Source organism: Pteropus medius, unplaced genomic scaffold (genome assembly GCF_902729225.1).
Source record: "Pteropus medius unplaced genomic scaffold, Ma_sr-lr_union100, whole genome shotgun sequence".
NCBI lineage: Eukaryota > Metazoa > Chordata > Mammalia > Chiroptera > Pteropodidae > Pteropus > Pteropus medius.
In genome coordinates this window covers 2804046-2820588 of record NW_024343733.1, presented here as the reverse complement: position 1 = coordinate 2820588, position 16543 = coordinate 2804046, and the positions used below count along the sequence as shown (strand labels likewise).

The window sequence follows — 16543 nt, the reverse complement described above, 5'->3', positions numbered from 1 at the left end:
AGAGTATCCTACCAGAATTTCTCCAGCTTCATATTTCTATCCCCTTTAAATTCTTTGGGCTCTTGCTATACATACCAGTGAGTATAGTTTCATATTAGTATTTTTTTTCTTTTAAAGTTTTTAGGTACTTTGCTTGAAAACTATAAAATACTCAAGGGCTGATTCTGATCTTGTCTATTTCCGTATCCCTAATCTAGCAGAGTGTCTGGCACAAGATAGATAGTTGTGCTTATTAAATGTTTGTTGATTAGATGAGTTCTTCGGATAGTCTAGGTGCCAAACAAGAAGTGAGTACTCTTGATAGAGAAGAAACTGGTCTCTTCAGAAAGAGAAAGAAAGCTCTATGGAGAAAGTAGAAGTGGTGTTGGACTTTGGAAGATGGGATCTGAGGAGAATGAGGGAGTGGGAGAGTGTGTGGAGTGGCAGGAATGTAGATGGGATACGCATGAAGTATTAACCATGCCAAACTGGCTATTTCTGAGGGTTTGTACAGGGACGTAAGAGAGTTGCATCAGAGTACAGAAGGCCTGGACTGATATGCGGAGAGCTTTAGATTTTTCCTCTGGGCAGTGGGGGACTATGACATGGGACTGAGCAGTATAGATTTTGATTACCAATGTGTTTTAGGAGGATTGATTTGGCCATACTACTTAGGGTGGATAATAGGATAAAAGAACAGAATTCCTTAATGACATTTACTGAAGAGAAACCCTGCTGATCTATATGTCTGTTACTTATTCTGTGCTAGTCTCCTTCCTCGTTCAGAGAATATAATCTATTTTGGGTCCAAAGAGAGTCACACTATATTATATCCCATAGCTGTAAGGTAAGTGATATGCTCCAAACAGGCTCCCTGCAGAAGAACAGTTAGCAGGATCATCAGAAATATTCAAGACCAAGAAGTAGGTATCCCCTAATATAATCCTGGCTGGAATATCACAGTTTTACACTTGCGTTTTGCCCTGTCTGATGACTCAGGATTCCAGGCTTATTTCTGAGTCTTCTAGTAAAATGCTAGAAAATTTTAGAGGAAAGATATAAGGCTTTTATATCACAAACTCATTAAGTATTAATGCAGCATCAACTCATACCAAGCACCGTGCTAAGTAGCGGGATCCTAAATGATAGGACGTAATTTCTGTTCTCACAAAATTTTGTCAGATGGACTAGACATAAAATGTGTGAACACTGAAGTGCTTTGACTGAGTTATACATACAGAAGTATGGGAATATTCAGCTTATTCTGGGACTTTAAAGATGATTTCTTGGAAAGATGAATAGGAGTCAGATGGAGGATAGAGCTAGTTTATTCTGGACAAAAGAACAGCAGAAACACAAATGTAGACATATGAAACAGCATGGCATACGTAGTAATGAGGGTCCAGTCTTGAAAAAGGCTGGTCAGATGAAGCTAGAGGAGTGGCTTGCAGAGTGAGTGTGCCCTGGTGCTAATATTGAGCATTTCCTTTTTAACATTCTTCTTGCACTGATTACCAGGAGGTAATGAGTTTGTTATGTTTAGCTATTCAGCACTTAAGCGGTAGAAGAGCTTTCTCTGACACAGTCTGTGTGCATGTGTGTGTGCGTGTGTGTGCGTGTGATGATGATTCCTAGTTTAGAGAAAATACAAATCTGTTGTCTAAAACCCTGATGTCTAGGGAAGCTCCCAGGTGGTGAGGTCGGAGTCCGTTGCTTTGACTGCTCACAAACTGACATTGCCATCTTTACCCACGGGTTACTTTGAAACAAAATATTTTGATGGTTTTTTTCTTAGTTCATTTCTGAAAGTAATAGGTCTTTGAAGCTTGGAATAGAGTTAGAAACATCTGGTGAAATATTTTGAGATATACTTGCAGCATAGGTGAAATGTAATAAAGCATCCAGAGGGGGTATGTGTGGGGAGAGAGGAGAGAGGAGGGAGAGCAGGAGAAGGCGAAAAGAAGGGAGGAGAAGCTGGGGAGAAGGAAAGGGGGATGGGAAACTTAAAATGATTTTAAACTTGAATAAGCCTCTTTAAGTCATTATATACTTGAAGTAAGAATTCATTTCATGTTTTGAAAATAGTTTAATAAATTGCTCTAATGATTCCTTATCAATAGTGTTTGTATAGGTCACTTAAAATTACATTCTTGCAAATAACTTCTAGATTTAATATAAGCCCAGTTGTTTATTAGTCATAAAGTATTCTAGCGTTTATTTTACTTTTATTCATGTATTGATTTTTTTTAAAACAAGTGGCAATTGCTAAAGCTATAGAACAAACCCCTATAAAATCCTTAATGTGCATGTTTTCTAATACTATAATTATATTCTTGAATGTAATTTTTAAAAGGAAAACTCAAATCTCTGAGACAAAGTTACATAACAAACACACTGCCACATAAAGACTCCAAAAACTTCTCCTCCTTCCTCATCATACCCTCTTCCTCTCCCCCGTCCCCTCTTCTTTTTCTCCCTCTTCTTTTCTCTTTCTCTCTCCCTACCTCTCACTCTCCCCATCTCTCTTCTTTCATTCTTTTTTCTCTTTTCTCCTCCCCCCTGCCCCCATCTGTCTCATTTCTTTCCCAGTATTTACAGAAAGAACATAATATAGATCGCCTTACAATTTACAAACTGTTTTTAGATCGCTAGCGCCTGTGGTTGGTATCCAGAGATGATATTAGAAAGTGATGAATGCTGTGTGGGGGAGAGCGAAGAGAGTTATTGGGGGCTGTAACTTGATGAGGATAAACCTTGCTGAGGAGGTGGCATTTAAACAAACTTGTAGGAAGTGAGGCGAGAACCCTGTTGATATCTAGGAGGAAGAGAGTTCCAGACAGAGGGAACGGTAAGTTCAGTGGCTCAGAGGAAGAATTGTGATTGGTTTGTTTGGAGAATAGCAAGAAGGCTTATTGGGCTGGAATGGAGAAAGGTACGGGGAGAGAGCAATAGGTAATTTGGTCACAAAGGTAACTGGGGCTGGATGTTGGGATTTGCTGCATTTTTTACTATACTTTGTAAGATGGGAAGGCATTGGAGGATTGGTTTCTGAGTTCTCTGATCTGTTTCATTTGCCTCTGTCCTCGCTTCATTACCACCCTGTTGTAATTACTGTGGTTTAATAATCAGTCTTGATACTGGAAGGTTAAGTCTCTTGCTTCATTCTTTTTCAAAATTATATTGGCCATTCTTGACTCTTAGATCTTCTGTTCTATATAAATTTTGGCATCAGCTTGTCAAAAAACTTATTGGATATTGTTGGGATTGAATTGAATTTAAAGATAATTTGGGGAGAATTATAATCTTTATGATATCAATATCATCCAGGAATATGCTACATCTTTTAAAAGAGTTGATATCTTTAGTATTCTTCAAACCAACTGTTTTGTAAATTTTTCCATAGAAGCCTTACATGTTTTTTATTAATTTATTTTCTAGGTACCTTTTAGTTTTCATTGCTATTACTAATGGTGTATTTTGTCCCACGGTATTTTCTGAAGGGCATGTTGAAACACAGCTGTTGTTGATCTTGTATCTGCCAACCTTACTAACTCTTGTTCTCTCTTATTACTTCCATTAGTCTACCTAATTGTCTGCATAGAAAATCTAAGAGATTTCTGTCATCTGCAAATAGTTACCTCTTCCTTTCCAGTTTTTATACCTTTTTTACTTTTCTTGTCTATTGCATTGACTTGGATATCTCGGACAGTGTTGTTACTATTATTTAATATCTTGGAATTAGTGTTCATGAGTAAAATTTTTAGGCGATGACTTTTTTTGTAATAACCACATCCAGTTTTGCTGTCAACATTGTACAAGCATAATGAAAAGACTTGGGAGGCTTTCTCTTGTTTATTGTTTGTTGAAACAATTTGAATAGAGAGATTGATTATTGAAAGTTTTGTAAAACCTTCTAAGTTGGCATTGAGGTGGGTGGGTGCATTTCTTAATTATTTTCAAAACATTTTTTAAATCTTCTATTTTTATAGAAAATTATTTCATGTGTTTCAGACTTTCTGGCATAAAGTTAGTAATAGCATTTTTATCATTAAAACATTCCTACTTTATCTGTGGTTACTTCCTCTTTTTGGTTCCCGGGATTGTTTGTTTATGCCCCCTCCCTCCTTGCACTGGCATCTTCCCTACGTCCTTTCCTCAAACCAGTCATCTTAGTGGTTTGTCTTCTTTTTAGTGTGCTTGCAAAACAAGTATTGATTTTGTTAATCCTTTCCATTGCTTTTCTTTTTTTTTCTACTTTATTAATGTGTTTTTGTCATTATTACCTTTCTGTTTTCATTGAGTTTACTCTTTTTTGTTTTTTTCCTCCCAACTTTTGATTTGAATACTTATCTCATTTAAGATTTTCTTTTAGGTGTATAAAGATAAAATTTATTCTCTAAGTGCTGTTTTCCCCAGATTGTGACATATATTACTTTTGTTGTTATTCCATTTTAAATATTTTGTGATTTCCTCTGAAACCCATGATTTATATAGGGAATGCATGTTAAAGTTTCCAAAGGGATTTTATTTTAACCTTTAAAAAAGAACATGTTGATTTTTAACTAAATTGCACTGTGATTAGAGAATATATAGTCTATGTGTGATATCAATTCTTTGATATTTAGTTAGGACTTGTCTTGTGTCTTAGTACTCATTCCATTTTTGCACATTTTTCCATGTGTTCTTGGAAAGAGAATACATTGTTTATTTCTGGAAAGCCAATATATATATTCAAGTTTATGTCATTTTAGTTTTTGTGTGTGTGTGTTCTTAATAATTGGCTTATTCCTTTAAATACTGAAAAAAGTATGTTAAAATCTTAATTAACTGCAGATTTGTCAGTTTCTCTTTGTATTTCTGTCAAATTTAAAAATATATTTCTAAGTTATATTGCGTACCATATGGCTGTGTACATACTTGTTCAAGAATGTTTAAATTTCTTGTTGAATTCCTCTATTTATTATAATGTAATGATGAATCTATGTTTTAAAAATATTTTATTGTTTTTTTTTTAATTTCTATACCAGCTTTATTTTTATTCGGGTTTACCTGGCATATCATTTTGTACCTGTTATTTCATTTTCACAATGATATAGCTGCAATGCCTCTTTTTAAAATTTTCCTTTATGATGACAAACTCTCTCTAACTCAGTACCTTTGCACATATAATATCCTTTTCTTTGAATGTCTTTATCATTTTCTTCTTTCTTAAGATTCAAGCCTCTGTTTAAATGCTCCCTCCTTTTTTTCTGTTTTTCTCTGACCCATCTCTTTCTAAAATAGCACCCTCCATTATTTTCTATCTTAGTACCTTATTTATTTCTTTTATTACACAAAAGTTATTTGTAGATAATTTAGTAATATTAGTATTATATGTACTAACCGTTTTACTTACATGTTGATTATTCGATATTAGTCAGTACAGGGAGAAAGATATGACACTAGCCCTAAAGGGGTATTATGGTCCAGAGTAGGTATTTCAGTTGCAGAACCTGGAGCACATACAGAGGTAGAAATAAAGACTATTCATGAGTGAGAGAGAATGAGTAGGGGGCTTATAGAGAAAAGGAAATATGTCATCTTCAAAGACTGGGGAAGGGTGAGGCAAGGGTAACTGCAGACATGTGTAAGTGAAAAAGAGGTTAAAGAAAGAATTACCTGAATCAGACCTGATTTACTAAGTAAAAAGTGGAGAATAAATGGGAGTTGAGAAGGCTTGGAATAACTTGTTAAGTGGAGTACCCTAAAAGAATAGATGGGGTGAGGCTCCGATTTTAGTTGGGGTGAAATTACAATGTTTTTGATTCTGTGTATTCATTTGATAGTACCTTCTGGTCTATAGCAGTAGGGGGTTAATAGAAATGATGCAGGGGCTGGTTAATTTTAATATGTGAATGTAGCATCAATCTAAGGTAGCACATTATGAATGTACTATGAACACTAAATGCTAAGAATAGGAATCTGAATTTTTATTCTAACTGAGTTCTAAACCAATGGTCTCCAACCATTTTGGCACCAGGGACTGGTGCTCCTATGAGAATCTAATGCTTGATGATCTGAGGGGGGAGCTGAGGCGATGATGCTAGTGCTGAGCAGCGACTGCAGATACAGATGAAGCTTCGCTCACTTGCCGCTGCTCACCTCCTGCTGTGCAGCCCCATTGCTAACAGGTCACTGACCACTACTGGTTCATGGCCCGGGAGTTGGGGACCCCTTTTCTAAACTATGTGTGTAACTTTGGGTACAGAGCTGCCTTCCCCCTGAATTAGAAAGGAATTGAGCTTGATCATCTCTAAATCCCTTTTCAATTTTCAAATGATGAGAGTACATGAAATAGATAGATTTGAGTGATTTAAGGTTCAGATAAAAGTGGGCAATAAACGAGAATAAGAACAGGTATGGAACTTGTAATAACTTTTATCTCCTAACTTTTACCTCCTAACTTTATAATAACACTATCTAAGAGTATATCTGTAATTATTTATAAGGCCCTTTGTTTGCAGTGTTCTTCACAAATGTGATCTCATTTTACTTATTTAAAAATATAAGTCGGTAGGGGTAATAATTAATATCCCCTTTTATAGTGAGCTAGCTAGGGAAAAGTACATTAAATTTTAAGTCTAATTCAAGTCGTGCCTCTAATAATGGTATTGACAAGCCAGACTTTTTACCTCTATTTTCTCATCTGTGAAATGAAGGAGGTTGGCTTTTGTATCAGACTACCTGAATTTTACTTTTAGTAAGCAGGTTTGTGGATCTGAGAAATATGAGTTATATATCTGGATTTTATCAAGACATTTGACATAATCTTTGTGAGTATCCTTTGTCGGCAAGGGATAGTATATGGGTGGCAGCATTCTGGTGAATTTGTAACTTGGGAATTATCTGATAAGGTGACACAGGATTCTATCCTCAGTGTAGTCTTTTTTTTTTTTTGGCTAGTTTTAGGAATGACGTAGATAAAGATATTGATGGCTTGCTGATCAAATAGCCAGTATGTTGGATAACAGAATCAGAATCAAAGATGATCTCAGTAGGCTTCAACTAAGAGCCAGAAATGACAAGATGAAGCACCATGATTCCTCTGGTGCCTTCCTCCTGTTGGGCCAACAAGCTCACTGCACGCGGAAAGGACGGAGGGCTTCTTTCAGATCTTGCCTCCATTACTTTCTGTGTGACATATGGCCCCACATTCAAAGAGTATAAAAGACTATTGTGAATTCTCTCTTTCTTCCCTGTTCTTCATGCCATTTCATTCCCCAAAGACAACCAAGGTTATTAGGTTTTTAAAAGTATATCCTTCCAGAGAAATTTTATGCTAGTGTAAGCAAATTGTGTGTGCATATATTTTACCCTGGTCACCCCTCCCCACCTTTTTTTTTTTTAACAAATGGGAGCATATTATTCACGATGTCATTTTTTTTTTTTTGCTTTGAGGGTTTTTTTTTTTTCATATTTTTGAGTTTATGTTGGAGGTTTTTCCTGTACCAGTATGATCATTTTCATTTAAGTGGTTGCACAGTATTAATTTGTAAGGATATATCATACTTCAGTTAACTGGTACTTTACTGATGGGCATTTTGACTGTTTTCAGTTTTTAACTTTTACAAGCAGGGCTGTAATAGTTAACGTACAGTAGTTTTTTCTGTGGAATAAAGTCCTAGAAATGGTATTGCTGGGTCAAAAGGGAATTCTACTTTCCAGCATCAGTATTGTCATCCTTGCCTTCTTGCTTCACATGATCTTAGAAAAAAATAGAATTGGATAGCTGGAAAGAGATTTAGGTTCTCGAAGTGTCATCCTTGGGCAAGGAGTAGCAGCAGCAGCACTTTGGCACTTGATACAAATGCAGATTCGTGGGGCACACCCCAGACCTCCCGAATCACGACTTCTGGGGGGGCCCAGCAATTTGTGCCAACAACTGATTTTACCTGTGAGGAAGTTATGATCCGAAAGGTGAAGTAATTTACCAAAAATTATATAGTTATCGGTGGGTCTCTGTTATATTTCCACCGTAACTTGTTATTTTTCTTATGTTGTTTTAGTTTAAAAATATATTTTGTTTTTAAAGTTATCAATATAAAAAATAGGTCATCGATTTAATTTCTACGTTTTTCATTTGGGCTTCTCTTCTGTGTCTTTTGGGACATAGTAAATTCAAGTGAATACTGTGTTAAAGTTTTCATCATGATTCTTTAGATTCAGCTGACTTTTTAAAATCAGACCTTAAATTGGCTCCCTGTTATTTTTCACATACAAGTCTCTTTGTTGTCTCAAGGGATGACCTCTGACTCTTTTTCCAACTTCTTTCCCATCATGTCACACCATTCTTCCCTTTAGAATTTCCAAATGATGTCCTGTTCTTACCTGCATCTGCTGCTTGCCTCATGCCATCACTCTCACCTTTTCAGTGTGCTTCCAAAACCCTATTTTCATTTGTTCTTCTCTTCTTGAAGCACTTGGATCTTCCATATTGAACAAATCAGAACACCTTAGCCTTCCTATAGGTTTTTATTTTTATTTCTTTTTCTGTATTTGTGCCTGACTTTAATTTATTGATGTGCATTTATGTCACTTTTTTAGCTTATGCACCTCTTGAGGGTAAGGGCCATGTTTTTATTCAGTGTCACTAAAGGCTCCTTGCACCATTCTTTGCATTTACTAGTTGATGGATAAATATTGGTTGCATTTGTTCTCATGCACGATCTGTAACTAACCAGTTGTTTTATAAATATGCTATTTACTACATGATAGTAGGCATGCATAGGATAACTCAGCTCAAACCTCTTCACTGAAATTTACAGATAATAAATTAACCAGTCCAGAATCAGTAAACCTATATTTTGACCTTATTATGTGCCAGGTGTAATGTTCGTTGAAGATGGTATGTTTCTAGTGTCATTTTCATAAATAAAGGACAGTGCATTTTTACTATTGACACTTCTTTATACCCGTATGCATTATTTCCTCTTTGTGAACTTGAAACTTAAAAAGTCTGGTATCAAGAGGATGTTAAACTTTTAAAAGTTCCTACAAAATTTTAGTTACTATCTCAAGTTTATTGTGTTGTGCTAAATACCCAAGTACCAATGCTAGGTGTGTCCTATTGATGAAACTTCACATTCTAGTAAAACACAAAATTTTCTTAGGTTATCTCAACACAGTTGCAAAGAAGAATATATATGCTTCACTGTGTGATAGAGTAGAAATTTTATCATTTTTATTTTAATTTTCCATTAAAGCCTTATAATTTTATTCTTAAAATTTAATTTTAGGGTAGTACTTAACACACACTTTAATAATGTAAGAACTTTTGAAAAGAAGCACACCTTGGAAATAATTTTTCCAATGATGATTGCCTGGCCTACAGTGATTTTGATTCATCAGGCATGTGTTCTTAAGAGCCGTCTTGAGAAATGGAGATGTTATGGCTGGCTAGGGCCAAAGTTAACAACTTCGAAAGAATGTATCACTGTAGTAATTTTGAAATTATTTTTCTCTAAGATACATAATTTTTGTCAACTTTTAGCTAATTGTGTGGAAAATGGAGATGTGTGAAATGCTTTAATAAAACTTTGCGATCAGAGGGAAAATGCAAAAATAAATATAATAGATTACCAGCTAATTTAGACACTTGTATTACTTTAGCAGTTGTATGTTGCGAATTTACATACAGCAGTGTCTTTAATTATTATTTTAAAATCAACAGCTGTAACCTTATTGTCATGTTGCAAGCTTGTAAATTTGATGTTATTGTATGTCATACCAAACACAGGCAAAACTGTTTTGTCATTGTCCCTCGAATCAGTTAAAAGCCAGTTCAGATACTAGTAAATGATAAGGTAGAAAAATGTTATTCTTTTTCTGTCCTTAGGAATTTATAGTCGGCATAGGAGACTTTATGCAAATGAAACAGAAAGCATTCTGCACGATAGCTTTCAAAATTTCACAATATAACATAACTAATTTTTCAGATTTATCTGGCAGTTTTAATTTAATTTGCCAACATATTATTTTTACATTATTTGTCCACAGTCAACTATAAAATTATGCTGTCAATATCATTAGGGGGCAAGCTTTGCTGGATGCTTGATAAAATAAAGCTGTATCCCATCTCTAGTTCCTATATGTAGCGTTCACTTTTTACCAAAATAAAAGAGTTGAGCTTCTCATTGTTTCTTTTTTAGTGAGCATTTGTCCTGTGCTTTCACATTCTTTCTTCATGGGGAAAGTAATGTATGCACAAGTGTGGAGATTGCCCAACACCAGCCAATTTATTTGATCAATGAGGAGCATATACACATGGCTCAGTCTTCACCTGCACCATTTCAAGGTAAGTGAATGATGCTGCTGCAGCTCTCCACCCTTCCCCATTAAGTGGATAACCACCTTCCCCAGTGATATTTTGCAGAGTGAGATGTTATATTAAATGGATATTTTAAAGGTAAGCATAAGGGTCAGTTTCTGAAGAAGAAAGATAAGACCACCATATCACATACACACAAAAATAATGGCTTGCTGGTTTTTTGCTGAAATTTTATCAGATATGCAGTGTGGTCATACGTGAAGTTGTATTGAGGAATAAAGTGTAGAGAATTTCTTTCAGAGCAGAAGATCAACAAGTATTTGAAAAATATATTCCAAAGAGTAATTGACAAATCTTATAAATTAAAGGTTTTCCTTGTTTTCTCTGTTCCATAGTTTCAGAAATATAATAACTTGCAGATAATTACTGTTAGACTTAGAATTTGAAATTTCAACCAAAATCAAATATTTAGAGTTGTATAATACATAGTTTCTTCAGTGATGTTAATATCCTCATTATTTTCTTTAATTATAGACTATATTGGTTTTAGGCATTTGGTTGTAATTTAACTTACATTTATTTGTATTTTTATTCTCAGCTTATCACCTAAATGTTACCAAAATAACTCCTTGTTCCTTTCCTCTATCTGTGCATTTTATATCTTTGGTTTTGTCTTTGGAATTTAGAATTTTTTTATCAATAACTTTTTTAATGTTATGATATTAGATTGAACCATATGGAAAAACCTTTTTTGGTTCAATCTAATTTATCATTACTAGAGATGTCTGATAGAAAACATCTTAGTACATCTTAAATTACAGTTGGGCAGCACACACTGTAATTTAAAAAAAAACACTGATATTTTACCAGGCTTTACTAAAGTATTTTTATTGACATAACAGTCTGTCATGAGTGTTTAGCCTCCGTATTATTTATGATTGCTTTTTGGTTTTCATCTGATTTAATTTTGGAATCATCTGATTTAATTTGATGAAAGCATCTGTTTCTTGCTCTAAAGATAATTAAGTCTTTTTTAAAAATGTTAAAAAGAACATTGAATCTTCATTTAACTGTGTCCTTATTATTACCTACTTTTGCCCCTACCTTCCATTTGCAACACATTTTAAGCTATGTACTTTGTTATTCTGTAATTCTGGGTGTTTTATGTATGAACTACTACATAAAACAACCCAATTCTCAAACCTACACTTGAGAGTGGTGCAGTATGTGCATATTATGGATTGTCAGAATTATTTAAATACTGTTTCCTTGACTGCGAAGCTGCTGAGGACCATCTGACTTCATTCTAGACTTTATCCCTCAAAATAAAAGCAGTTATTTATGATAACAAGGAATTACCAGTCATGAAGGAAGGTAACTAACCTAAGCTGGGAAAGATAATATTAGCCATACCAGATTCTTATAGACCACTTATTTTAAATCTTACTATTTTGTTACTAATGCCTCAAACCATAGAATTTTGTTGGACATTATCCTATTTATTTCCCATGACTGATGTGGAGGAGATACATTCTTAGGGCAGGTGCTGGATTATGTAGTGAACATAATTAACTATATTGATATGGGAATTTCCTAGAAGTGTTAACCCAGGAAAATTGCCTTTGATAACTGTGTTGGTTGGAGTCAGGAATTTTATCCGATTTGGATTAGAAAGGCACAAAGAATATGTGATGTCTCCAGCTATCTCTGTCTTAATTGATGTGATATATCACCCAGCTGTAAAAAAAAAAAATAAAGCCATCAAAAGGAAGATATTCCATTTAATAACTACGCTGAGATTTTTTAAAATTAGGATTAAGAAAAAGTGACCTTTATCCCCAGAAAAGTGTTGCTCGGAGGGTTGAAATACTCACCCCAAGGTTAATAGCTGGCTGGGTTACTCTCAGTACTGTGTTAACTACATTTTTGTGTCTAGCTCAGTGAAAATGACATCAGGGTCAAATACTGAAAGAGAAAGATAGAAGGACTTGAAGTTCTTTAGTAAAATAAATTTTATTTAGAGTTGTTTCATCCACAGACCTCTAAAACAGTTATAACTGAAATTAAAGCTAAGCATATGTTTTAGACTTTATAAATTAGGACTTTTCTGCTATTCGAAGTTTTATTTCTACATTACTTTTTAATTACCACAGATTTTAAGAAGTATCAGAAACTACAGGGAGAGTATTCAAATTCTAGGCAGGTTTAGGGGTTGTATGTATGGAACAGTTCTGTTACCAAAGATTTGGTGTTCACATGGTATAAGCTATTATCAAACAGATGGGTATATGCTTTAATATATAGATAGTTAATATACTTTGTGTTGACATAGCTGTCTCCCCCATTTTACTTCCTTCAAAAACTGATGTGAGTTGAGAGGCATATAAATAAGTATTAAAATGAGAAACTTCTAAAAAATCACATTTTAAAAGGAGTTAGGAAATAAAGAGCACTAAACATTAAGTGATGCTATGCTTTGACCTTAAATTATCACATATGCTACCACATATGAATTATTACTCTGATATGTAACATAATGTTTCTCCTCCCTGCCTTAGTACTGGTAAGTCCTTATGGATTAAATGGCACACTAACAGGCCAAGCATACAAGATGTCAGACCCAGCCACTCGTAAGTTGATCGAGGAATGGCAGTATTTCTACCCAATGGTGCTGAAAAAGAAAGAAGAATTGAAAGAAGAGGAGCTGGGATATGACGATGATTTCCCCGTGGCAGTAGAAGTAATCGTTGGTAAGAGAAAGTATTTCGCCTGAAGAACTTTATTCTCTCTTCTTCATCTTCCTTAATTTAAAAAGATAATCACTCAGATTCATCAAAAATAATCTCCATAATTTTCTCATTTTTTAAAATTCTCTTGACACAGTGGTATCTGCTGAATAGTTATCTTGCCTGAAGCGCCAATGGTCCCTGTATTTCAAATGCTATTATAATGTTAGAACACATGTTTAAACAGCTATTAACTTAGGAGAGAATGAAACGTATCACTTGGTGGAGTTCCTAATGAGCACCTCACTGTCACCAGTGAGCTTTGACTCTGACCGTGGGAATAATAGAGTTGGCAGTCTAGTGTAAACTTTTCCTCCTTGCTCTCTCCTTCCAGGTGGCGTTCGGATGGTTTATCCTTCAGCTTTCGTTTTGATCTCTCAGAATGACATCCCAGTTCCTCAGAGTGTTGTCGGTGCTGGCGGCCACATTACAGTTGGGCAGCAAGGACTTGGTAGTGCAAAGGACCCAAGTAACTGTGGGATGCCTCTCACCCCTCCCACCTCTCCAGAGCAGGCTGTCATAGGTGAGTACAATCCAGGAATGTCCTGGGAAGAGGATATCCCAGAAAATCATGTAGTTCCCTCGCCATGGAACAGGTAAGAAAACTCACACTGAGAAATTCCTGGTGGAAGAGATGGAGGTGGAGTAACATGGGCATTTTACAAAACGGAGAAGGAAAAACTTAAACAATTTAGTTTTTTCTCTTATGTTCTACACACATTAACCCCCTTTATACACATGTGGGCATGTGCCCATACATGTGGTCAGGAGACAAGATGTAGGCTGCTTTTTTATTTTGAACAAATGGAAAACACTGAATTAGAGAATGGCTGAAGCCTTTGCTCAGTTGACTGTTGCCAGCAGGGACAAGTCTTGGATAGTTGGTTCCTATTATATATAAAGTTAGATTAGCTCCCAGGAGCTCTAAGTAAATGCTTTGTCCTATCAGTATCTCTCTACATTAATGATAAATGTTTTTACATGTGAAAAGTTGACAGTTTCCCTTCGTGGAAAAATTCGGAAATTGTTTAAATTGGGAGAATTTTGCCTTCTTTGTTGAATAGTACATTTCTTACATTACATTTTGTTGTAATTGACTTTGTTTTCATTGGAAAGCTAGTAACTAAGGAAAGGATATTCATCATGCTTGAGCTGAAATGAGATTATTTATAGGCATTTAATGTGGGCCATGTTGGCAGGGATGTCAGAGTAAATAAAGTCTTGGCGCCTAACATTTGAAAATAGACCCTCAAGCATGATACACACGTACATGGTGATTTTCATGAGGATTAGATAGGACAATGTTTTAAAGTTTCTAGCATAGTGCTTGGCACATAGTGGACATTCAGTAAATATTCATGATTAAACAATATATTAAGAAAAGTATAAGACCTTGTGATTGAACACACCTAATTTTAAAAGACCTTGTGATTGAACCTACCTAATTTTAAAACCTGTCTATAGCTTTTAGTAGGTGAATGACCTTATTTAATTCTCATACTTGTTCTGAACCTCAGTTTCCTTCTTTGTTAAATACTACATACTTTACAGGATTATTATACATATTAGATAATGTACCTGACAGTGTTGTGTGAACAATAAAGCATTATGTAATGGTAGTGTAAAAAATTTAAAGCAGTCCTCAAAACTCCAGTCTTAGCACACATTATTATGTTATCTGGAAAGAATTATCAGATATTGTGTGGGAGACAGAAATGGACAACATGTAGCCTCTGTTTTTAAGTTACGTAGTTGCTAAGATGATGAAAACATGTACATCCAGCTCTAATATGGCAGAACAGAGATTTGGATGATTCCTTGTGAATGGATTTGCTCAAGCAATTTTTTAAAAAAACTACTTTGGAAAAGAAAAACTACTTTACAGTTTTTATAATAATCATCATAGAGAAGATACATTAATGACTAGAATTATCAGTATTTTGAAAAGTTTTAATCACATTTTACATAGACGTTTGGATTTTTAACAATTGTACTATGTAAGTTGTCTTCAGTTTTTTGTGTGTGTTTCTTTTGCCTGATACTTAGTGAAATTTGTATTCAACTTAGAATTGAAGGACTGCTGTGTGCATGATGCCTTGACCTTTGATCGATCAGTTCAGAACTCTGAATTTCATAACTCAGAACCAAGAGGTTTTGTTTATGGTGAATTTCAGTGTGGACTTCATAACTATAGATATTCCAATTCCTTTCCCTCTATCTCTGTGTATGTCATTGTGGTAGGCTCTGGGTAAATAAATCCCCTGACGCTTCCTCTCTCCTGGAAACAAACAAGCAAGCAAAAAAATAAATAAAACCTCCTGGAATCTTTGTTGTAAAACGAATTTGTCTAGATTTTCACATCATGATATATTGAATTAATGCCCCATCAGAATCCTGCTCAGCCTCGCCATTCTGCAGTTGACTAACATTGAGCGTTGCCATGTGTTCCTAGGTATAGGACAACGTGGGTTATTTTGCATCCTAAAGTGGCCAAGGGTCTCCTAGAGTAGCACTTGTTCCAGTCACATCACTCATGCCTCACTTGGCTTTTCTCTTTATGGAGACAATTCTAAGAAACAGTGTTCAACATGCTTTTAACAGCATGGAGTGCAAGGCTTGTTTAATTCCACATAAGATAAACCCACATTAAAAGCTACTGAAAAACATTAACCCAACTTTAATCTGTGGCTTTTTTTCCTTACCCCTCTTCTTTTTGGTCATAAATTATTCCTTTTAATACATGGGCATGTGATCTCTTTAGCTATATTGTAGGGTGTTTGGGGGCAAAGGGCTATGTTATCTACTTCTGTTCATTTCTTTACTTTGCCCAATTTTAGAATAGGCATTTGAAAATCCATTGTAAAACTGAATTATTTTGCACCATGAACTAGGTCAGGGAACTTTTTTATGGTAAAGGGTAGCAATAAAAGGCCAGATTTCTTGCCTCCTTTAATTTATCTTATTTGTAATAAACAGTACTTTTCTGGAGAACAAAAAATCTTCGGTTCCTTAGAACATAAGCATTTGGAGTTGTTTTTTTCCTTTATTTTTTTAAAAACTAGAGCTGATCCCAACTATTCATCTCTTAATGGTTGTGTTGCACTGCTACCAAGAATATTTGTGATATAAGGTTGCTTCTTTCTTTTTCATACGAGACTGGAGTATCTAGAGTGCTTAAAATTGATTATTTCAGTCAAGATGTTTTCCATCATAGTTCTGTTCAGAATAAAACATACAGTATATTTATGAAATCAAATAGATGAAAGAAATTGAAATATAATACTGGAAATTGACTTCAGTATTTGTTTTGTACAAGATAGAAGTAGTAAAGTATTCATAATATAACCAATAACCAGTATTATCAGCAATCGTAATGAACATAATAGAAAGAAATGCATTACATGCCAACTATAGTTGGAAAAACAATGTGGAGTTATTAGAGAGAAACTGGTGAATATTTTAATCCTCTGAT

General features: G+C 34.9%; 1 protein-coding gene across 2 annotated transcripts in view; it reads left to right on the top strand.

Moving 5' to 3' along the window:
• MED13L (mediator complex subunit 13L) overlaps nt 1–16543 on the top strand; it is a 264752-nt gene that overhangs the window by 196407 nt on the left and 51802 nt on the right. For both annotated transcript variants that reach the window (XM_039868225.1, XM_039868223.1), the window contains exons 5-7: nt 10167–10312; nt 12844–13035; nt 13406–13594. In XM_039868225.1, the coding sequence (XP_039724159.1) occupies nt 10167–10312; nt 12844–13035; nt 13406–13594 (527 nt within the window). The remainder of the gene's footprint in view (nt 1–10166; nt 10313–12843; nt 13036–13405; nt 13595–16543) is intronic.